General features: G+C 38.7%; 2 protein-coding genes across 14 annotated transcripts in view; one reads left to right on the plus strand and one right to left on the minus strand.

Annotated features, from left to right (window-relative positions):
• Positions 1-216: 216 nt before the first annotated feature.
• TM2D1 (TM2 domain containing 1) overlaps positions 217-24,710 on the minus strand; it is a 28,222-nt gene continuing 3,728 nt past the window's right edge. Inside the window, exons 2-8 of one of the 6 annotated variants that reach the window (XM_061633255.1) lie at positions 23,208-23,762; positions 20,896-20,965; positions 20,197-20,305; positions 14,324-14,415; positions 11,213-11,286; positions 3,749-3,867; positions 217-1,093 (exon numbers count right to left, since the gene is read on the minus strand). In XM_061633255.1, coding sequence (XP_061489239.1) covers positions 3,757-3,867; positions 11,213-11,286; positions 14,324-14,415; positions 20,197-20,305; positions 20,896-20,965; positions 23,208-23,372 — 621 coding nt within the window. In that variant the 5' untranslated portion in view covers positions 23,373-23,762 and the 3' untranslated portion in view covers positions 217-1,093; positions 3,749-3,756. Of the gene's footprint in view, positions 1,094-3,748; positions 3,868-6,822; positions 7,844-11,212; positions 11,287-13,820; positions 13,953-14,323; positions 14,416-20,196; positions 20,306-20,895; positions 20,966-23,181; positions 23,914-24,710 lie in introns of those variants that run through there. The other 5 variants (XM_061633251.1, XM_061633252.1, XM_061633256.1 and 2 more) reach the window with 5 other exon arrangements.
• The window catches only part of PATJ (PATJ crumbs cell polarity complex component), a 294,202-nt gene continuing 292,651 nt past the window's right edge, over positions 23,160-24,710 (plus strand). For 5 of the 8 annotated variants that reach the window (XM_061633242.1, XM_061633249.1, XM_061633248.1 and 2 more), the window contains exon 1: positions 23,547-24,059. The gene's annotated coding sequence lies outside the window, so the exon portion shown is untranslated. Of the gene's footprint in view, positions 23,175-23,546; positions 24,060-24,710 lie in introns of those variants that run through there. The other 3 variants (XM_061633243.1, XM_061633247.1, XM_061633245.1) reach the window with 2 other exon arrangements.

Here is a 24,710-nt window from a genome sequence, read left to right on the forward strand (position 1 = left end):
TCCCTCTTATTTTAGCTCTTACGAAGTGGACTTGACTTTAAATAGTAGTTAAGACTTTCTGGGGGCAACATAGCTGACAAAAATGAAACAACAGTATTTAACAGTAACAGTAGTTGTGCTGAAATATTAAAAGGCTTTTTATACCTCTCTGTACATAGGGAGCAAAAAATGCTTTATGACTGGAAGAAGAGGTGACAGAAAAGAAGACAAGGGAAATGACAGCAGACCATTGTTTATATTACTTGAGAACAGCAAGATGAAAATGTTACAAACGTTTGAATTGGGAAGAGGGATAGCGATGTAAGTGTTCCTAAGAAACAATATTCTTATTCTATTGAAGAAGGTGAGCCAAGACACTTAAGCTCCAGAGAACCTTTAACACAGGAAGGTATCTATCATAACAAGCTTGGTTGAGACTGCTCCCCATACTGAACCAATTAGAGTAGCTTATTTCGTCATACTTCATAACTTGCAATGATAGGTTTCCAAGCCTGGCACAGTGCAGTAATTGAATTTTGATCAAACACACATGGCCCATAACCCACTATGTGAAACTTTCAGAGCAGTTCGCAGCTTTTAAATATTCAGTCAATTTGTTGCCAAAAGGACAGGATGTACTTGATGTAAGGGAGAGAATGAATGAGCTGGAACTTGGTACATCTGTAAAACAACATTTTTTGTTTGAATTCTCTTCTTGCTTTTAAATAGCAGTCAGGAAAGGGATGCTGAATCTGAGGTCATTTCTTCCTGCCTTTACTTTTATGTTCACACACATGCTTTTCAGTTTTATACAAGCTGCATTGTACAGCACTTCGTGGTGTATTTACCATAGGCTATGTCCATTGTTTATTCTATTTAATGAAATAATTTAAAAGGAAAGTAATTGTCTTCTTCCTCACAGGGCGACAGTTATTGTAAAAACCATGGCACGAAAGGCCTGTATATGATGAAGCTGTCTTCTATTTTTGGCTTGTGCAGAGAGCTGATGACACAGATGCTTCCATCAAAGCGTGTCCTTTGAAGGCAGTCCCCTTCCATTCGTTATTGTTCAGGTATCTTCCTCACACTAAAATGGGGGAAGTAAACTTGAACTCTGGAAGAAATCCAAGTATTAAATGATTAATTCCTGCCCTATTATCAGTGGGAAAGCATGCATGGTTCTTTCCACATAAAAAAAATAGTTTGTGAAGCATACTCTTGTCCACCAGACACCCAGAGCATAGCCAGCCTATGACAGTAGCCTCTTTATTCCCTTTTGCATACTCCAATATATAGTCTCCTCAAAGCCTGAACAACATCTGTTTCTCATTAGCAGCAAATAAGAAACTCAGCTTTTCTTCATATTTGCTCTATCCTCCATCTCCAAATGGCTGGTTATATTATAGACACAGGCTGTGGCTTCCCTTCCAGTGGAATGTCAGACCAACAACACCTTTTGTTTATATTCATTGCTTTGTCACTTCCAGGGTCTGCCAGGAGGATGGTCCCAGAGTACACAGTTGCTGCTGCTGAACTAGGTTAGCTGAACTCTCAGCTGCTGCTTCTTTACCCTATGTCAGTCTATAACCTAAAGCAGGGAAAGCCACTGTGGCGCCCTCCAGATGTCAGCCCCAGCCAGCATGCCCAATGGCCTGGGATGATAGGAGTTGTAGTCTAGTAAAATCTGGAGGGCACCACGTTGGCTAACCCTGACAGGTTAGTGCAGCTATGTGCACTAAACTATTGCATAAATCTTATTGTGCCTAGAATTAAACACCAGTAGCAGCAAAATGCATACGTGAGCTACCATACTGCTGTAAGTCACCTGGTCCTATCTCATTTTGTATGCTGGAAAACAATACAACTGAACGGTATGCTTTGAACAACTTGTAATAGTAGACTGGAACTACATCCTGAATTACCATCAAACAGATATTGCTTGTTCTTACAAACTTGCCTGACTGAAAACTTATATAAAAAATGCTGCCATTTAATACAACCCTAGCAAAATGTTTTGTTGGCAGCTTGCAATTGTATACAGAAACCACGTGGCACCAACCAATTCAAACAACTCACTGGCTTAACATGAATGATCAAATGTGAGTTCATAGTAAGGAAATCACAGCCGCTTTGCTCCTCTCCGGTTGTTTTATTGCTGCACTAAGCTGTCTGAAACCAGGGTTTAGCTCTCTCTGACAAACCATGAGCTGTAAACCATGAGGCAGAGCTTAGTTACAGCTTGTGATATGTCGAGAAACAGCTAAGCCATAATCCCGGGTTTGAACAACATGCTAAGCCAAACCACAGCTTAGCACAGTTGCAAAATGACTTGGAGGAGCAAAGTGGCCGTGATCTCCTGTCTAGGAGCTCACACATTTACACTAGGCTGTGCTTTGGCTTAATATGACATGCAAACTGAACCACTGAGTCCCATAAATGCATTTTCAATCCTTCTCCGTTTCATCAAAAAATGTGCCTTTGGGTTCCATTTCTCAATATATGCCTGTCAGGAACACAGGATGTTACTGTAGAGAGTCTTTTTATGGATAGCTTGTTTCAGTTGTCTCATCCACATATTTTACACATGAGCACAAGGATCTATAGGTTAATCATATCAGCACTTTCAGTTAAAGGATCTCAGGCAACAGGTCTGGCAAAGATCCCTGCATGAGATCTTTAACGGGCAAGTTTTTGAGAGCTGCTGCCACAACAGACAGTACTTGTGAAAATGAACAAACAATCCTGAGTCTCTATAAGTCAGCTGCACACACACATACACCTTCATCTGTAATAGCAGAAAATATATGCAGGGTTCAAAAGTAAGACCAGGACCCTTTTAGTTCCCACATGTGGACATATATAGAGGTATGAGCCAAGATACTGAAATATAAATCAAATTCAGAATACAGCCCTTTCCCATGCTGTTTTTAATTTTATTTTTGCCAGTGGAGAAGCCTAAAAATGAGCACAACTCCAATCTGATGCTGTGATACAGAACAATTCAGCTGTAAAGTAAAATTAAAATATCTGTTGTAAACTACTTCAAAAGAGGATTTATATAGTAATTATATTATTTGAAGCCGATCTTTAAAATTGTCAAACAGTCCAGAAACTTGATGCATCGACACAACAGCAGAGGCTACCACAGGCTTTCCTTGCAATTGGTCTCAATCAGTGTAGGAAAAAAACAGACAGCATCAGTGCTGAGCTTACACATGACCTTAACAATACATGAGTTTCAATTGGCATAAGGTATTTGGCTATTGGATTTGGCTCCACCTACAGGAAACAGGAGGAAAATGGTGTGGGAACTAAACACTGCCTTTGCCCAAAACTGTACCTTGCACTCTTTTCGAGCAGGGTCGACCGATGCTGGCTTGTTTCATTATGAAGAAAGTAACAAAGAACAGCCATCTCTCTCACTCTTTGTAGAGAACCTTCTCCAAACCACAGCACAAATGAGAGTTTGGAGTAGGGGAAACTATGTACTACTATATGCTCTTGTCACCATAGGGTAAGAAGAAGTTCCACATAATGAGTGAATTTGTGGATGTAGTTTTGAACACTCAAAATACATTCTTATTCACAAAATTCCCTAAAATTTAAGGGGGGTTGTTATCAAAAACATGGAACCATGCAGTTATTCTGGTTTACTGTTACATGTCAGCAAACTGCCATGCCACGTCTTTGTGCCACACATACTATATTTTACACAAATAGTTATTAGTCAGTTAATGAATCTTTCATTTACCCAAATCAAGGCACTTACTGGCAAGTTTAAGGGTATATTTGTGGTTTTCTGAACGTCTCATTAGTAATACTCAGTCTGGTAAGCCTTGCTCCATAATAATCTATAATGTAACTAGAGCCATCTGAAGGTCCTACGATCTAGAAGAGAAAGTATTACAATATATATATACACATTTAGAACCATCCATTTTGAACAGTATATATAACAAAGAACACATGAAAAGCATCACCCCATCCCAGAAAGACATAACACCTCCTATTAGAGTTTAAAAAATCAATGACTCTGAAACAAATATGACTGCTATTCTCTTGTAAATGTTGGTGGAGTGAGTTTTATTTATTTACTTTCTTACATTTATATTCTCACTCCTCCCCATCTCCCATGGAACCCAAGATGGTGTACAGGCAGTCACCCATCCAGGCACTGACCAGACTGAGACCTGCCTTATGTGCCTTTATGTTGGACATTGATGTAGATAAATATATTTTACTTCAACTATCCTAGGGTTCACTTAGTCACCAGATTCCTATGGAAGAATATGCAGTAGTGTGTATAAACCCAAATACACTTACATGCAATTGCTATAACCTTGCTAGCACTTTCTGGAGTTGCAATCACCAGGGTGGAAATTGCATCCACAATGTACAACCTTGTATGCATGTACTTCCAGATCACACTATTTTTTTATGTGAACACAATTGCACAAGCATCTAGGTTTAGGAAATTTAGAGTTTCTGCTTTGTGTTTAAGAACCAGCTCTTAAAATGCCAAGAACAAATAAAATGTTTTCAGTATGCAGTGTCACCAATAACTAAAGGCTATTTATCAAATAAATAAAGAATATATTAATATTCTTTAATATAAAAGCTTGCTTAATTAAACTGGTCTATGCAGTATAACTTACAGTTCTTAAAAAAGTGAATTAGCATTAAAATATTTATATAATCTATGATTTGGCTATTTAAAATTCACACTGAAACCTCACAAATTCATTTATGCCTAGGATGACAACACAAAATTTCAAGCACATTGTTGTATGAGATTATTGAATTCAGCATTGTAGAAGAGGTGCTCATAATTACAGTTGGGTTTTCTCCCCATGCTGTGAAATTATGTTCTAGTAGTTTTAATGTCACATCAGTTTTTTCCAGAGCTTGGAAAAGTTACTTTTTTGAACTACAACTCCCATCAGCCCAATCCAGTGGCCATGCTGGCTGGTTTTTTCTAAGTGCTAACTTAACTATACAGAGATGCAGAAAGGAGCTTGAAAGGTTAGATTTAAATTAAGGAGTCCAACGTCTTGACTTCTGTATTGTACAAAACTTTCATATATGTCTTCCTTTGTAATGACAAACTGAGAAAAGTGTCAATACATGTAATTATCCTACCAAAACCCCACTTGAACCCAAGACTAGAATAGCATATTTCTGGTCTACAACAGTGTTAAATCTTTAAAGGTATCTTTAATCATTAGCAGGTAGGTACAAAACTCAACCGTTCTAGGTTCCAATACTAAAACAAACACAAAACCTTTCTGTTGTAATTTTTGCCAGAGAAAGTATTTATTTATTTATTAGACTTCCTCCCAGAAAGCGCTCAGGGCAGTAAACAAAGAACAAAACACTAAAAAATCTTAAAACATCTGAAAAACATTTTAAAAATAATTTGACCACTGGCAGCTAACACTCATCAATTATCAATATTTATTTATTTATTAAATTTAAATTCTGCCCTTCCTCCCAGAAGGAGCCCAGGGTGGCAAACAAAAACTTTAAAACATCTTAAAAACAAAAGATTTTGATATGCAACATGCCTTTCCAAGTGTCAAAAACAGAGTTGCAACGCCTGTAACTATGCTACATACCAGCTTAATTGTTTGGCCCTCTAGGTTCTATCTGCCACCCCAGAATCGCTTAAGCTGTACCTACCCTCCTAGCAGAGGTGTAGTCATCTAGGGTCTTAGAACCCTTACTTTTTTGAGAGAAGGGTTCCTATGTCTTCAGTGTTCTTTCTTGCTGATTGGAACCAGAATGAAAGGAGGCAAGTCAGCAACTGAGAAGACTCTTCCCAGTAGCTAACACAATCCCTTTAGTATGGCAACCAAGAAGGGAAACTCAGCAAAGGAAGTTCCTTACTTTACAGCAACTTTAAAGCATCTTAGTACATTTGCCCATGTACGTGCATGGAAAATAGTAAATCTAGCTGAAATGCAACACATGGAGATCTGCATTGATCTTTGCAATGCATCACTAAGGGAAAGTACTCCAAACAAAGTGACAGACTTAAAGCTCATTTTACTGTATAATCTTAGAAGTAGCTAAGTAGCTAAAAGGAAGTAGTATAACAACCTAAAGGTTTTTGCAACATTTCTATATTTTATGATACTGTGGTTCAAAGAGAACAGATTTAGAACAAATAAGACAGTTGTGGAATTTGAGGGTAGAGCAAATCCCTTCAGATGACTGGAAGTTGTTTGTCTTTTAACATTCCAACAACATGGGTGGACCTTGTTAGTTAAGTCCTTTTTGGATTTATTTTCTGGGTTGTGGGGTGTTGTACAGAAGGAGCAGATCCACTTATCGTATGAACCAAAGTTTGGTTTCAGGGAGTCATGATGATCATTATGCCTTGGCTGCAGGAACAATTTTTAATGAGGAAGCATCCTGTAATACAGAGATCATTCTTCCTACCATACAAACTTTGATAGACGAACTGATGGGCCCTATATCTTTCTTTGAAGGTGGGTATCTGGATGGTTCACAGTTCTCTGATAGCGGCACCAAAGGGGCCCCTAGATGAACAAATTATGGTAACTCCCTATTCTAACTGAAAACAAGAAAAAGGACAGAGTTTATTTCTGTGAGCCATTCAAGCCTGTGCTGGAACAATTTTTTGTTTAGTTCAGAATGAAATATCTTACTACTTTAATCCTTTTATAGAGTACCTTTTGATTTTACATGTTTCTTGTTCAGAGTTTTTTTTTTTTTACAATAATTTTTATTCAAATTTTCATAAAACATAGAAAACAAAATCATAAAACATTCAAAGACAAAAAAAAATGATTAAACAAAAAAATAAAATGTTGACTTCCCATTTGTCACATATCAAATCAGTTGTAGGTCTACAATATATAACAATCCTGTCTCTTAAATTATATTATAAAATCACTTTCCTCCAGTAGTTATCTTAATTAATCATCAAATCTCATAAACATTACTTTATTCTTTCCACAAAAAGTCAAAGAGAGGTTTCAATTCTTTAAGAAATATATCTATCAATTTTTCTCCAAATAAACATGTCGATTAATCCATCTCGTTAATAATAATAATAATCTTATTGTCATAACCATAGTCCAAATAAACACATCGATTAATCCATCTCATCAAAATCTGTTAGGTCCAATAATTTCAATAGCCATTATTCCATTATCCATATTAATTCCATCTTCCATCTTCAATAGTCCTGTTAAGTCCAGTAATTTCAGTGTCCAATCTTCCATTATCAGTATTCCATAATAATCTTGCTGTCATAGCCATAGTCATATAATAAGAGTCTGATGGGAATTTCCTCTATCCCAAATATTTTCTTGCCATCAATTCTGAATAAGTTGCTGAAATATTGTTGTAAAGTCATATCTCTGTTCTTCTTTTTTACAAAATGCACTGGCTCATCTCTTGAGAGTTTTTCCATTGTCACATGGCTGCAGTAAATTCCATAGATTTTCTCTATATCAAGCTCCATCACGTCATTCCAGTCCAGAAAATTATCCAAGCCATTGATAACTTTATCTCTAATATCTTCATTAATTTCTTCAGAGATAACGTTAAATTCCAAACAGTAGATTTTATTTCTAATATCCATAAACTCCAGATCTTTTTCCAATTCCACATTTGTTCCAATCTCCAGGGCTTGTATCTTCCCTTTATTTTTTCTTTTCTCATCTCTGATCTCATTCTCCTCTCTCACAGGATCCCCTATTTCTTTAAGCTCCTGCGTCATTTTGCTCAGTTCAATTTTCAGCTCCTTACTGCCCTGTCGCAGGGTTTGTTTCGTTATCTCAATCTCATCCATTATTTTCTGAAACATAATTACTTCCAGATTCTCAGCCACTTTCTTGATTGCCATTTTTAAAACCACGAAAACAAAACAAAACAAAAATAAAGAAGAACCACTTCTTATTTCAGCAACAATTGGGTTAATATTCCAGGCTTGATGACATCACAGTATAAACAGAGCAGCCTGCCTTATCTCTCTATGTTCAAGAACACAAAACAAATTTAGTTCCCAGCATCAAAACAGTTAGTGGCGTCGTGAAGAAGTTTCTTGTTCAGAGTTAAGGAATTACCTATGTCTCTGTTTGACTAAACTGGAAAACAACTGTTCAAGAAAAAATAACCCAATTACAAATTATAGGGTGAAGGATATAAGATATCAACTGGGCACTCAAGGCTGCAGTGAGTGATGTCTTCATCTGCTGTCTGGTAATTGCCAGGTGTGTGCCTTTATATGATAGGTGCCACCCTGGGATCCTTTGGAAGGTGTGCGATATAAATTTTATAAATAATGTTTCTTACATTAGAAAAGTTTATTTTAACCAATATTTTCTTCCTTGTCAAGAGAAAGAAAAATTTTGTCCTGAGCAATTCATCTGAGAAAATAGAATACAATTTTAGCTAGAAACCAGGTGGTTTCAAGATTCTTCTTCCAGGCTTGGGCAGAATTTATGACTTAATCTTGATTCAGTAATAGGCAAAAAACTCTTGCGGGTTAAGAACATACCTATAGTCAACAGATATTTCTATCAAACTTTTAAAAGCAGGGAAACTGAGCAGCTATAGTGAATGCACCAGGGTAGCAGGAGACCTGACCTCCTCTCTGAGATATTGTACTGCCCTACAAATTAGTCAAAATGCAAACACAATTTGGGTTGGTCTTTCACAGTCCAATCCACTTCCTGTGTAGCTTTGAAGAATTGGGTAACATGTGCCTCTGGATATGGTGAGTGGTGGCAACATCTGCCATCTCCAAAGATGGAGAATTACATTTTTGTACGTTGGTGTTCTTACTTTGCTTTTTCCTGTGTTACTACTGTTTCTACAGAGAATCTAACCTAGAAAATTATATTTCTCTCATTATTCATCCTAGAAATCTGTGTCAAATTTATTTTTATTAATTTCAAAGCCTTTTTACTGGACAATGTCATACGATGGTGAAGACAGCCTTTTCTGTTTCACACTGGAGGTTATGTTCTATTTCTATTTTGGGTGTATTAACAGTTGAATCTGAAACGGCACTTTGATGTAAAATTACACTGATTACAATATGTTGCTCCTTAAGCAATGAATCTAGCTATTAGAAAAAAATGAACTTGGCCTGCCCAAGATTCATGTTTTCAGCCTGCTAAGCTTAAACCACTTCACTTAAGGAAAGATGAGCATGGTCAATTAAAAACATAGAGCACATCTAGAATTTTGCTAGAATATTTCACCTCCCACTGTTTTATCCTGGGCAAACTGAGACACTCCTCATGTCCACTGGAAACTATTCTGCAGAATAGTCAGTGCCATTATTCCACAATTGTTTTTGGAGGCTTTTTTAGTGTTGCAAAGCATTGCTGTACTTCACATATTCACAGAAACAGAAGCAAAAGAAAATCATTTACTATAAGAAAATTCACTAAAATTGCTAAGTAAATCAAACATATTTAAAGTGACCATCTGAACTATATCAACTGTCTTAATATTGTTGCTTCCTCCTTGCTAAAACAAGATCAGCACAGCACATGTCTTGTTTCTGTTTTTTGGGCTGATTGAAGGCATTGCCACCACTTACCATATGCTCAGAAGCAAATGTTGCCAAATTCTTCGAAGCTACATAGTGAGTGGATTGGACTGTGAAAGACCAACCCACATTGTGTTTTCATTTTTACAAATGTGTAGGGCAGTACAATATCTCAGAGAGGTCAGGTCTCCTGTTCCCCTGGTGTATTCACTATAGCTGCCAATTTCCCTGCTTTTTAAAGTTTGACAGAAATATTTGTTGGCTATAGGTATGTTCTTAAACCTATTAGTGAATTTCTCTGCTTTTTAATCTGGGAGGTAAGAAATGGGATTGTGTGCTATTTTGCTGAGAATGGATTGATCATTTGCATGGTTATTGAATTCAATAGGAATTACTCCCCTGCAGTCATGCTTAGGATAGGTGAAATTGACCACAGGGGATGGGGAGGGGAGCACTAGGGAGGGGAGGAAGGGGAGGGGAGCAGGCAGGAGGGGAGGTTTGATCATTTCCATGCTTATTGTGTTCAGTGGGATTTACTCCCATGCAATCATGATTAGCATTTGTAAAACTGACCAGGGGGGAGGGAGGGCTGGAGTGGGCAGGGAGGGCTGGAGTGGGCAGGGAGGGCTGGAGTGGGCAGGGGAAGAGGATGAAGGAAAAGGGGAGGGGGAGGAAGAAGGGAGGGGAAAGGCAGGTCTGATCATTTGCACGCTTATTGAGTTCAACGGGATTTACTCCAGTGAAATCATGGTTAGGACAGGTAAAACTGACCACGGGGGAGGAGAGGGGGGAGGGGAGGAAGGAGGGGATGGGGCAAAGGAAGGGGTAGAGAAGGGGCAAAAAGGAGGTGATGAGAGGGAGGAGGGGAGGGCAGGTTTGATCATTTGCATGCTTATTGAGTTCAATGGAATTTACTCCCGTGCAATCATGCTTTTTTTCACCTTTTGCTGATTATTTTTAATACATTTTAAATGTTACTTTCTTTTGGTTTGATTTTGGCTCTTTGGTCACTAGTCACATGGCAAGGCATATATTTTGGAGACTGGCAGTTGCTATGGATTTATCTTTGTGATTCTCAGCTATATATGTGACATGTATAAGTAAGGATCAGGTGACACTGATCTTTAGGCCTTTACTAGAGGCAGGGAGCCTAATGTTAGAAGCCTAGAAAGAAAAATTATCCTATATAGAGAGGACTGGTCTGAGAATATACCAGTCTGAATATGTAGTCTTTAATAAACCCATAAAATAAATCTGAAATCTAGGGACACACTTTTCTGGACTGCCAAGCTTCTCATATTTCAATGGTGTTTTCCCCTCCTCTCTTTCCCCAGCCCATGATTTCACTTTTCCCAGCAGTGACAAAGTTATGGAAAAACTGATTTAGGGAGGACTCCTTAAGAAATAACACAGGTATATCATTGTTATATAACTACTATATTCAGAAATAAATAAAATGTTGATAGTTGCCAGAATCCAAACAATACAAAACAGGCCCTTTAAAAAATAGTCATTCCCTATTCCATACAGCAAACTGGTTTTGAAACAGAGTTTAAAAAGCAGTTATCAACATGCAATGGAGTCAGCTGTTCAATGAAAAAAGACAACAATTCTGCTGGGCTACCACAAGGCCCCTTGTGGAAGCCTAAGTAGCTTTTTGGATCCTGGCCAGTGCCTTTTATTCTGATGTTGTGAACTTACCTGCATTGAAATCAGAATGAAGTCTATTAAACTACCAATTCCACAAAATCCTACTGTGCAGAACTTTAATAAACCTGTGAATTAAGTGACAATTATACATTGAGCAGCTAGGTATAAAAAGGTTTAGAATGTTATAGTTTTAGGCAAACAGATATGTTCCTTTTTAAACATCTTTCATTCCCTTACAAGTCCTTGAATTTTATCCTCAAGAAGCATATGTACAACAAAATAATCATTTTTCAGTGCTTACACACACACACACGCATCCTCCTAAACAGAATTTTTGAACTCTGTTTGGAGGAAGAGTGGCTGGAAAACACACCATGCATGTACCAGGGGCATCTATCTGCACTGGTTTAACAAAAGAGCTACTAATCTTTAAAGTAAGAGGAATTTCGAACCAGTTTTTTATTGGGGGAGGGGGAAAGAAAAAGAACTTTGACTGGTGAGGTAACTACAGGTAATCTGAATGGCTATAAACACATACCCAGGTTGATATCTAACTAAGTCAGGTTCAGACCTGCTGAAATCAACAGTCTTGATTTAAATCCATTTATTTCAATGGGTCTATTCCAAGTATGACTTAATAGTAGATATCATAGAACAGTAGAGTTGGAAGGGGACTATAAGGCTATTGAGTCAACCCCCCTGCTCAATGCAGGAATCCAGCTTAAAGCATACCCGACAGGTGACTGTCCAGCTGCCTCTTGAATGCCTCCACTGTTGGAGAGCCCACCACCTACCTAGGTAATTGGTGCCATTGTTGTACTGCTCTAACAGTTAGGAAGTTCTCTAACAGTTAGGAAGTTTTTCCTGATGTTCAGCCAAAATCTGGCTTCCTGTAACTTGAGCCCATTATTCTGTGTCCTGCACTCTGGGATGATCACGAAGAGATCCTGGTCCTCCTCCATATGACAACCATTCAAATACTTGAAGAGTGCTATCATATCTCCCCTCAGACTTCTCTTCTCAAGGCTAAACATGCTCAGTTTTTTCAGTCTTTTCTCATAGGGCTTTGTATCCAGTCCCCTGATCATCCTAGTTGCCCTCCTCTGAACCTGTTCCAGTCTGCCTGGAACTTCCAGGCTATAGATTTAGATACCTATTTATGAAGTACCAAAAGGACAATCAGGTAAGCAAATATTTTTGCATACCTCAGAGGCAAAGATAGGACACTCCTTGAGTATCACCCTTTAAATTGACTGGCAGGGACTTGCTCCTAGGTGCTACAGTTTTATTTTGAGTTGAAAATGGACCTTGAGTAATTTAAATTTGTTTAAATACTAAGAATTTGCTTGATGCTGTTTAGAACCTAGAAGTGATCAGGTTGCCCTGTCCACAGGGCTCCCCATCAAATTGGACGAAAGTGATGTAAAAGAATAGGGTTACTACAGTAGAGAAGGGCTGAAAAAAGCAACATTATAGCGATTTAGGAAAACCTTTGGAACAAACTGTTTGCTTACAGAGGAGAGCTGAATGTTTTAGGTGTTGCAGTAATACACTGGAGTCCCACAACTCTCTATTTGTCTAACATGCAGAAGAGTGACAGACTTAATGGGTTGATTATCCACTGGGAAATACCAAGATGACACTCTATAATCTGAATGTCTCAAAACAGGAAGGCCAGTTACTACCAAAATACTTACTGGCAACCGGGGAGGGGGGGGAATAAACATAAGAGAAAGGCAATATGTGCCAGTTCTTTAAAAAAAAGACTGGTCTTCCACCTCTATAGCATTTTCTGCTTAAGTAACTATCAATGAAGTCTTTTTGCATGGCAGCTTGCATTTAAGGGACCAGACGGGTGTCTTATATGCCCATGTTCTGATACATGGCAGTATTTACTTGAATAAATGAGTACAGGACCACAACCTCAGCAGACTGAACTCAGTGGGATTTACTTCTCAGAAAGCATGCATAGTATCAGGCTGCTAATTACACTAAAACCACACTTTTATACTGAATTATTATTGTTTGCAAGGCAGACAAAGCCCCAGTTACATGAATACTGTGTCTCCTACCAGATCACATTGGGGATCAAGGATCAAGTCATGTTTCTTAAGAACCACAGCATTAAGATTGTGGAATTCTCTAGTCTAACACTGTATACCAGCCAGAGCTTGGAAAAGTTACTTTTTTTGAACTACAACTCCCATCAGGCCTAGCCAGCATGGCCACTGGATTGGGCTGATGGGAGTTATAGTTCAAAAAAGTAACTTTTCCAAGCTCTGATACTAGCCAAGACGATTATCAGAAAGAAAAAAAGTAGTTTAAATTCTGGAGCAGGGGAGGAAGGCGAGAAGAAAGACGACATTGAAAACTATGTGATTAATACAGATCTCTATAAATGTTATAGGCAGGAATATGTGGCATGTTATGTGAGTAAGCTTTCAGTGTGGTTAAGGGCAGGGCAGACTAAGGGATATAACATAAGATCATAGGAAACTGCCTTATGTCAAGTCAAACCTACTGGTCCATCTAGCTCAATACTGTCTACACTGACTGGGAGCAACTCTCCAGGGTTTCAGATAGGGAGCCTCTCCCAGCCCTATCTGAAGATGCTGTGGATTGAACCTGGGACCTTCTGCATGCAAGGCAGATACTGTACCACTGAGCTACGGCCCTTCCCATAGGAAGTAATGCCTGACTTCTTTGAGGAAAAGCTGCTAGGCTTAGTCATTCAGGTCAAGAGGGAGAAGCCAATGCCTTTGTTAAGTTCCTTTTCTGCTCTTTGAACTGCCTAGAAGAAAGAGGTATGACTTGTAAACAAAGTGATTGCTTGGAGTAGCTTCAAAATATGGTCTGAAATGGCATGCACATAAAAAATATTTCTTTTAAAATACATGACAGGTGAATGGACTAGCCTCCCACTGAGTTCTAGTGGTCATTCATCATAGCCATAACATAAATTTAGCTCATGCATTGGAACCATGATTGTTTACTTCATATTCTAGCTACAATCAAATATACAGCTACATCATAATCACCAGGGTGATTTCCTTGTTTGCTGTATGAATGACCCCTGTAGTCTGTCGACTGTTAATACTAGCTTGACGCATAGAGGGCCTTTGTGCTGGACTATAGACTAATATGTAAAAGAAAAAAACTCACCTAATGCAGGATATCCTAGATAAAACCTATCTGCTCCCAACCATCCAAGAAATAAAGACAGAGCCACTGCTACTTTGTAGGAGTAACCATTTCTAGAAACAGAAACAGGAAAGAAATAGGAATGAAAACAACTTGTTAAATCATTCCCATTAACTAAAGTTGAAACAGTGTTATTTGCTTGCTTAACAAGAAATTTAACATCAGAACCTATTAGCTTCAAAACGTGATTAAATGGAAATCCAGCCAAACTTTCAGCCACCCCTAACATACAATCAGAAACACATATTTCTTGACGTACAAAGCCTGGCATGACTTAGGACCCAGGTACCTTTAGGAGCAGCTCTCCCTGTATTGTTGTGCCTTATTATTAAGATCAGGAGGAACCTTCTGGAGGTTCTGCACTTAGAGATGGTACATCATGCAGTAACATGAGAATAGGCTCTCTTATTGATTGATTGATTGCATTTGTATACCGCCCCATAGCCGAAGCTCTCTGGGCAGTTTACAGCAATCAAAAATATTAAAACAAATATACAATTTAAAACACATAGTTTAAAAACAATTTAAAACACAATTTTAAAATTTAAAACAATATAAAAACAATTTAAAACACATGCTCTTGGTGGTAGAACCCCGAATGTGAACTGACCTCCCCTCGGATGTCTGTCTGTCTGTTGTCTACTATGTTGGTTTGAAGCTGGCACCAAAAAGACAATTTCATTCTCTAAGGTTTTAGGTTTAGGGGATTTGACTTTTATGAAATTGTCCACAGCATTTGTTGTCCTATTATTTTTATCTGATCACTCACTCTTATCTGCTTTTAATACATTATTGCAGTATTTATTGCATTTACAGTTCTATATGTCCGTAACCTGCTTTGAGGTTGACTACAATGAAGGACAGAATAGAAATTTCTTTAAAAATACAAAAACAAATATTTTCAGAATGAGGATTGCAGTGCTACCATATTTTTAATAACTGAATGTAGCATGGACAAGGGAACATCTCAGGACTTGAACAAGATTTCAGACTAGACTACTCTTCGCTTTCAGCCAGGCACATGTCCACATGGCTATTTTTACAGAATGAAGTAAATATAAGCTAACGTTTTCAGCTGATTTTCACTACCCACACCAATATTGGGAATAAGTCAATGGTTGCATTTGCACATAATGCTAAATCATGGTTTAGCACTACATGGATGAACTGCAGTAATCCTGAATGAAGTGTTGGGTTCATCTGCTCCCCCCCCTCCCAATGTTGCTAAGAGGAGAACTTCTACAGAAATTAGTTTCACTTTCAAAGAATGTTATCTTACTGTGTCATATGATCTTGGGATCCAGGTTAAACAAGGCAGCTTCATAACCCATGTTTGGAGCTGGCTTGTTCTGAAATTTACTAGGGTTTGTTGGAAGCAAGGATTCCTATTTTGTATGACACAGCAAGCCAACATTCTTTGAAACTAAAACTAATCTCCACAGAAGTCCTCTTCCTGGCTGCATGGAAGGAGAGGAGTATGCATGCATGAGTCAGCTGCAGCTCATCCACATAGCGCTAATCCATGATTTTGTGCTGTGTTCAATTGCAACCAATGAGAGCATATGAGAGTACATATGTTGGTTTGATTTACTTTTTAAAAATATTTCAAAATACATTGTACAATGTTGTACCTTAAGAAGAGTGAAGGGTAACAAGTTTTAATTCCACACACTGCACAAACAGGACACGACTGCCTTTTAGGGACACATGTCTGGCTCCAGGCTTAGTTTTCACTCAGTGCCCCATGCTCCCTGTTCCTGTGTTCCCTACAGCTCATAAGGTTCACAATGTAGAACTGTGGCAGTTGAAAAAATACAAACCAGAACTTGTGCCATCTCCTGTTGTCCCTACCCTCAAAAGCCAGTACCAACAGGTTAAGGGAAGAAAATGGAGTCTTGCCAATGACATCGACTCCTCAGATGGTATCAAAGCTTATTCTCAAATTCCAGCACATTGCAATTTCCCACATCCTAAACGTTAATGCCTCTTCTATAACTGCAGCCATAAACAATCACCTGAACAGTTCACATAAGTGGTTTGTGCATATCAACTGAAAAAGGCAAACAATTTCAATCTGGAAAAACTGGTTATGTAACCTGTACCTGAGTAGCAATCCTGATTAGTTTTTAACATATAACCTACTGGGGAATATCTGCACAGGAGCTTTCCTTGTTCCAGGTTCACTTCTTTAGCACAAAACCACAAGTTCAGGAAGCAGCACTTGAGTAAGATACCACATTCTATCATCTTTCTCTGATGTGGACTTCAAAACCCTCATAAACGCCTTGAATCCCAGGACTGCTGTGCAGACTCCCAGCTGTTCAGTGATGGTTATGCAAAGGTGTAGCTCAGACATGAGATGTGCTGGATCTCTATATTGTGTAACAGACCCAATTCTATTTAACAAGTCTAGGACACAAGTAAGATGAATATGCACATGGTATACAAGTAGTAAGTCCCATTTGTTTTCCTGAACAGCCAAGAGTAAAGACTGGGCCAGGAAGGCTTCTTTTAGGAACATGTTTCATAATCACTATGTCACAACTACAAACAGCCTGTCTCTCACACTATACACCTCACTTCTGAAGGACATGGAGCAGGGCTTCCAATGCTGATCCAAGTGCGTACAGGTGGGATGAAGACAGCCTTCTTGTACCTGGCTCAAAACCATTATTGTTTCAAAGGTCAGCACCAATATCTTGAATTGAGCTCAAAAACAAACTGGAAGCCAACAAAGTTGGAATACTAGAGTTATGTGCTCCATACAGTGAGTCGGTTTGTAGTCTAGCTGCAGCATTTTGGACTGATTTCAGTTTCTAAGTACTTTTCAAAGGCAGCCCCACCTAGAACATGCTACAATAATCCAATCTAGACATTTCTACAGAACAAGTAACTATGGTCAGGTCTGTTTTCTCCAAGCAGGGGCACATCTGATTCATCAACTTAAGCTCTTAAGAGGCACTCTTGGATACTGCCGCTACCAGTACATCCAGGAGCAGTTCTCCTGGATACAGAAGCACCTCCAAGCTGCTAACATGATCTTTAAGGAAGGAATAAAACCCCATCCAGAACATCTATTCCCAGATCAGCTTGACCTTCCAACCAATCTGGATTAAGATTTGTTTGTTCATCCATCCAGTCCACTAACATTCTTCACCTTCCTGATGAAAGAGAGATAGAGCTGGACATTATCAGCATACTAATGACACCTCAGCCCAAATCTCCAACTGGCTTCCCCCAGGGGTCCCACAATGATGTCGAACAGCTTGGCAGACAACATAATCTTTGTGGCACCCTGTAAATCACTGGCCGTGGGGTCAAGCAGTAATCTCCCACCACCACTTTCTGAAAATTCCTCTCCAAGGACAACTAGAGCTATTTAAAATACAGTACAGCTGAGTCACATACCAGTGAGGCACCCCAGAAGGTAAGCATGGTACTGAGGGTTGCCTAGATATTGCTGAGAAAATTGCTGGTTGATGATATTGAAAGTTGTTGAGATAAACAACAATGTAATCTCCCTGTCCATCTCCAAGAGCAGGTCATCATTAGGGTGACCAAAGCAGTTTCAATTTTAAAGTGAGAGTATGCAGCATGTACAAATGGAGCAACTTGATGTATATATTATTATTAGTTATTAGATTTATATCCCGCCCTTCCTCCTAATAGGAGTCCAGTGCAGTGAACAAAAGTGCTAAAAACATTCTAAAACATCATAAAACAGACTTTAAAATATATTACAACAAAACATCCTTAAAAACTTAAAGTCCATACATGCATGGACTTTCTATGTACTTATATACGGTTTTATGTAAACAAAGTAGTTGACATAAAAATTGAAACAAATCACCAATAAAAATCATCTTACCCTTACTTTACCCTTCACCCCACACACTGACTCAGTTGAATTACAGTGTAAAAAGAGCAGCATTTTAATTTCCTTTCAGTTGGATGCGTTATAAAACTTAGTAAACTGTAAACAATACGCAAACCATAATTTTGGTCTGCATTGTAATACAAAAAAAAATTCAATGAATGCTAGTCTACAGTAAAATAACTAGGAAAGCAACAATTTTAAAAACAGAGACGAAATAAACAGAGCTTACTAAGAAAGAGACAATCTGCCCCACTACCATAAATATATGAGAGCCAGTGTGGTGTAATGGTTAAGGTGTTGGACTAGGACCTGGGAGACCAGGGTTCAAACCCCCACACAGCCATGAAGCTCATTGGGTGACCTTGAGCCAGGCACTGCCTCTCAGAGGAAGGCAATGGTAAACTACCTCTGAATACCGCTTACCATGAAAACCCTATTCATAGGGTTGCCATAAGTCGCGATCGACTTGAAGGCCATTTCCATCACCATACATATATTCTGCCTGAACTATCCAGAACCTGCCTATTGGTTCTGGGCAGCTCTGAGGTTTTGACTATTCTGCTGAAAGATATCTCAACTAATGAATTATTAAGGCTGCAATCCTATGTCAACCTACCTGACAGTGAGTTCCACTGTACTCTATTGAACTAACAGCACAATCCTCACTTTAGGAAGCTGACGTAACTTAGCCCAATATAAGTTACACCTATTCCACACTCTGTTCAGGAACTTCTGGAAGGGGCTACTGCCAGCTGAGTCAAGTGAACGTGGGGTTGAGTTTTGAGGATTGGGTTCTAGGTCACATGACCGAGCTGAACAGGGTTTGGAATGGAGCAAGTCTCTCACTGCCCTACCCTTTTTTTAAATTTAACCTGGCTTCAGCTTCGTTGGCTTTGGCTAAGCCAGGATGGAGAACTTATTCAGGTGTACCTTTATCTGAGCTGGGATGAGGGTGTAGCTCCAGCTGAGTCCAGGCTCAGCCAAAGGCCTGCCTATTCCAAACTTTGCTCATTCTGGTAGATCTTGGGTTTGAATTGCTCACTTATTTCCAAGTATACATATACAGAATTGTGCTGTAAATCAGTCAAGCCAGATAAACTTTTGCCTGTAGTCCACCAGATAACACTGACCACTTATAATGAGGTTGCCTAGGAAAATTCTGTGTAGTTGTGTGCATTATAGTATAGAAATCTAATAAATATTTTGAGCCGCCACATTGCGGCACACAAGATTAAAACAGGAAGAAATAGCAAGAAAGATAAATGTAGCAGCCATTTCATTTCTATCAGGAATAATAATTTGGATCAGAAGAATAGATGCTAGCTTGAGTATGAATTTCGAAGTTCAAATGTAGTTGAACTATTATGATTTTTGTAGGCACTCAAATTAGGAATCACAAAAAGTCAAAGTTCTAGAAGGGACCAAAAAGGCCATCAAGTATAAACCTGTCTTAGGACAGTTTCTGTGCATGATTAAGGTTGTAGTTCTACACACGTTTCAGTGAGTCTCACTGAAATGAATATGTTTACTACTGAGTAAATATACACCACATCTCACATAATCCAGAGTACAGGAGCAAGTGGCACCAGATAATCTGAAGCTAAATCCAATGAAAAACTAGGCGTGCTTAAACTCATTGTAATCAAAAGATTAGGCATTTCTAACTGTACAGGATCAAGCTGCTAAACAAGTAAACTGAACTACATGATACATATGAAGGCTGAAGTCTCCAGTATGAAGTAATTTGACTCCCCAAATGGTAGTTACTCCATCAATGTGAAGTTTATTACAATTTATTAAAACAGATGTGTTACCAATTAGTCATCTACTCTCATCTATGTTAGAAGAAGAGGGATGAAGCATATTTCAAACTAAGGTGGTTGAGGAATATAAACAATAATACAGCCAATTTTTACAACAAGTGGTGGCATTATATATTGAACAGTTATTCACTTACACGTTTCGACACTCTATGGGCTTGTAAAATCCAATTTCATTTCCAGTAAATTGGGTTTCATTCCCAAAGAAATTCTTACAAGTAATATTTGGTGCTGGAAGACAGGCAACTGAGGGCAAAAAAACCAACAACATTCTGCAATGAACTGAAAGGCCTCAAATACAGAACACATTGAATCAATATCTACATGTTTTTAATCAAGACAGCTAAATACAACACATAGAAGAATGTGACCAACTATTACTTTAGCACAGATTAAATATAAAATATTTGCTGTAAAAATTACAATATGTAAGAATTAACATTAAAAAGTAATAGTAGGGTAAAATATTTGAACAAAATCCTTTGCACCTGTGACATTGACTTGTGCTGAAAAAATATATATGACCAGAAACTAGTGTACTAATTAGCAATGACTATCAAGCTACACAGGAGAAGATTCAAGACCAGAGATGTTAACATACTACCACAAATAAATAAACTTATTATGCAATCAATTACAAATGGTGCTAAAACACCCCTACTATTAATTCCTGTAGGGGACAGACCCCATATACAGTATTTATAATCACCACTAAATGAATATGCATGATCAACGAGGGGGAAATTGAGTGTGTATACCCTGACCATTACTAGCATTTGGTCAAATAATATGCACCAATACATAGATTAAAAGCATTACATTGTCATAATCCTTACCATATGCAGTGTGATTTGTACACTTCAAAGGTTCTTGTGTTTCATTGTCTATTTTAGGATCTTCACAAATATATGTTTCAATAATTAAGGATAGCAAATGTAAGCTGAATTCCCACGCAAGTGATCTAACAACACCACCACAGTAAATTATTTTATCTAATAACAAGATTTTGCAGGCAGCAATGCCCTCTCATTACTAAAATCAAGTATATAGACACATAAAAGCTTTCTATTTGAAAAAGATTACAACTAGGGGCTTAACTAGGTATTACAAGAGATACAGAGCTGCCCATGTGCTGGGCTTCTTTCTCTCTCTTCTTCATAATGTGAGGAAAGTATAATAAGAGAGCTCAGATGAATAAACCAGAGTTTAATAAGCCAAGATCTGAATGAGATCTTTGCTTCTGATGGAGCCCCCTTTGTTCTATCCTTTGCGTGAACTGCAATTAAATAAATTAATCATAGGTTTCCATTTCAACCAACCTGGAAAATGATAGCAGCTTCAGAACAAACTAGCATATTATGCCAACCATGGTTTATATCCTGGTTTGTTACAAAGCTGATAGTTTCCCAGTTTGCATGCAATGCTTAACTATGGTTAACTGAAGCCTTCCACACTTGTTTGCTTTTGGTGTGAAGGGAACAGTGAAGGCACTGCATGTCTAAGCAAACGTCATGCTCATATATCAGCTTATTAAGATGAGATGTGATAATCTGAATTTAGTTAATTTGTCCCATGATGTTATGCACATCCTGTCTCACACCACTGATCATCACCCCAGGATAGCACAATGAGCATCACATAATGTGTTGTGTTCGCCATCCTAGACTTTATGAAAGAGAAAACAAATATGGAGAAGCAAAACCTTTGAATCTTGTAACATCTAGTTAACACTAAACTCTAGTTAGGCTGCAGTTCTAACTCCACTTACCTGAGAGTGAGCCCATGTAATTTAATAGGGCTTACATCTGAGTAGAGAGTTAAAAGTTCATCATTAGGCTGCAGTCCTATGCACACATACCTGGTAGAAAGTGCCACTGAAGACAGTGGGACTTAGTTTTGATAAACATACATAAGATTGTCCTGTTAAGACATACATAAGATTGTCCTGTTAATTCCACTGAATTAAAGAATTCCAGCATTAACCACTTTGCTTCTTCCATTACCACTCAAGACTTTGAAAACATTTGCTTCCAGTACCTTTGATTTTTTTTTACTATCTATGTGAGCTTAAAGGACATTATGCAGAAGTTGTGCAGTCTTCATCATTTTCTTTGTTAATAGTGATTTTCCATCTTCTCCAGAGATAAAATTATTTGCAATCCCCAAATATAGTACTGATAACATATTTATGAAAGTTGAGTTGATACTGTTTGTATTCATAAAGTTATCTCTTACAAAATTATGTCAATGGGGCATGAGAAAATATGGTGATAGGCAGGTTGTTGAATTTACTCCAGAATAAACCAACTATTCATCTACTCTTTTACTCTACATCTACTACCAACAAAAGCTTTGTACAGTGAAATAGACCAGGGGGCTCAGATGTGTGACCAATTTGTCCTGTACCAGATCAGGGATAGGGAACCTGTGGCCCTCCAGATGTTTCTAAACTACAATTTCCAACATCCCTGACCATTGCCCGTGCTAGCTGAAGTTAAAGTGAGTTGGAGTCCAGTAACAGCTGAAAAGCCATAGGTTCCCCATCCCTGAACCAGCGGGTATTTTTCATTTTATCAGCATTCATTTCAGAACATCACAAGCCCAAATAAAGTGATAGATGCTACATGTTATTTCTACATGTTATACACCAGTGTTCCATATTTATTTTTTAATGTGACAACTCCATGTCAAAGACATCATAGCACAAAACCAGTTAGCAGTAGCAGATAAAGAAGAGCTGGGTGGTAATTACTACTCTTATTCCTTCCCCTGCTTTGGTTAGATATTTCAATGCCTGGTGTCAAATGGCCTTGCTTGCTGGGATCATCTCACAGGGTTTAAACACATCAGATGGCTCCCGCACCCCCAATATCTTCTCTCTTTGTGGCTACTACCTTTTTAGTGGCAGGGCTACTGTGCCCTTTACAGCTGCGTGAAAGAGAAAGATTCAACAGGTGTAGCTTCCTCCCAGCATACAGCTGAAGTGGTGTGAAGGCTTCACTCGTTGTATGTTTGCCTGCCAAGCAGCTTTTAAATCACAGCAGCTCTGCCAGGAGAAGCGGCCACCCTATGCCCCTCTTCAACCCACTGCAAGACCCATCACCATGGTAACCAGGTAATACTTTTGCGTCCTCCTCACAGCTTCAGGATATTGGCCAATTCTCAGGTCTTCGCACTTCAGCGAAGGGTCGCCACCCGCCACGCCCGGTGCCGTGACACAAGCCAGCCACAAGGTTCCCAAGAACCAGAGTGCTATCGCGCTGCCTTTCTTCCTCTTGCTCCTTGAGAACAGCTTACTCTGCCAGGCAGCCATGTTGGAAAAGAAGTCCGCTTGTCAGCTGATGCTCTCGTCCTCTGTAGTAAAGCTGACGCCTCTCCCGAAGGAGAGTAGAAGAGGCGGTGCTATTCTTTCTGGAAAGTGTATATTGCCCTTAACAAAGATGGCTTCCGTTACTTATAATTTTCAATAAGGCTGAAGGCAGAGACCGCTCGCCTTTTTTCTGTGAAGAACAGTTAGAGAAGTGGCGAAATGGGGAACAGCAACCCTTAGTAAAGATGGATGTTGTCCTACAAAACAACGCGAGGAAGCTCGACCGTAACTGAGATGGAACCTTTTGAGGCGGGGAAACTTGATTCACCGTTGCCTGCTTTTTCCCAAGCCTCCAAACGAAAGAGCGTGCAGCGAACAAAGGGTTGACAGGATCTTAAAAGAAATCGGGAGTGGTGGTGGTGAGGCGTCTACATATAAACAAGGCCAGATTCCCAAATTGATACATTTATAATCCTTTCTGATCTTCTCGTTGATCGATTCATAACTGTCACCCATTCCCCTCGGCTCCATCTACAGTTGCAACCTATAAGGATTGCAATTTATTTTTAAAAAAGCAGAGCTTGGAAAAGTTACTTTTTTAAACTACAACTCCCAAGCGTCACCTGCTGAGTTTCTGGTGGGGGGGGGAGAGACAGTACCGTAATAACCGTGATTGGAACTCACGCTTGGGTAAGCATGCGCTGAAAGGGTGAAGAAAGAAAACACTATTTTTCTCACTTTTAAGCCGATCCTATAGGATAATAGAGTGTTGTGAGATAACAATGGCTACAATCCTAACCATGTCTAGTACTGAATTCAGTGGGGTTTACTCTCAGGTAAGTGGAGTTAGGATAGTAGTCTACCTAACCCTACTCACACAGCAGTAAGTCCTACTGAATTCAGTAGGACTTACTTCTGAGTAGACATGATTTGGATTGTGCTGTGATATATATTAATTGCAACTCTCTTGAACGAAGAAGGGGTGGATTCTGGAGAACTGAGAAAACAATCTACTAAGGCTAGGAATAGCATCAGTTAAGACTATGCTTATCTGAGAGTAAGGTTTACCAAGGGACTGGAAATTTCAGATGTCTTTGATTTTAAAATAAGTAAATAAATATCCTCCAAATCTGATACTGCAATTCCTGTTCTACTGAATGTAATGAAATTACACTAGTATTTCATAATACTTCTTGCAACAAATGTCCCACATTTTCAGACTTTCCATTTTGAATTATGGCTCAGGTAACACACCTGGGGAATAAAATGTGTTTGGTTGCATCTATTGATACCATCTTAAAAAGCATTTGCTATAGTAAAAATACTGCATCATATAGTTCA

The sequence above is a fragment of the Rhineura floridana genome, chromosome 6, assembly GCF_030035675.1.
Source record: "Rhineura floridana isolate rRhiFlo1 chromosome 6, rRhiFlo1.hap2, whole genome shotgun sequence".
NCBI classification, from domain to species: Eukaryota; Metazoa; Chordata; class Lepidosauria; order Squamata; family Rhineuridae; genus Rhineura; species Rhineura floridana.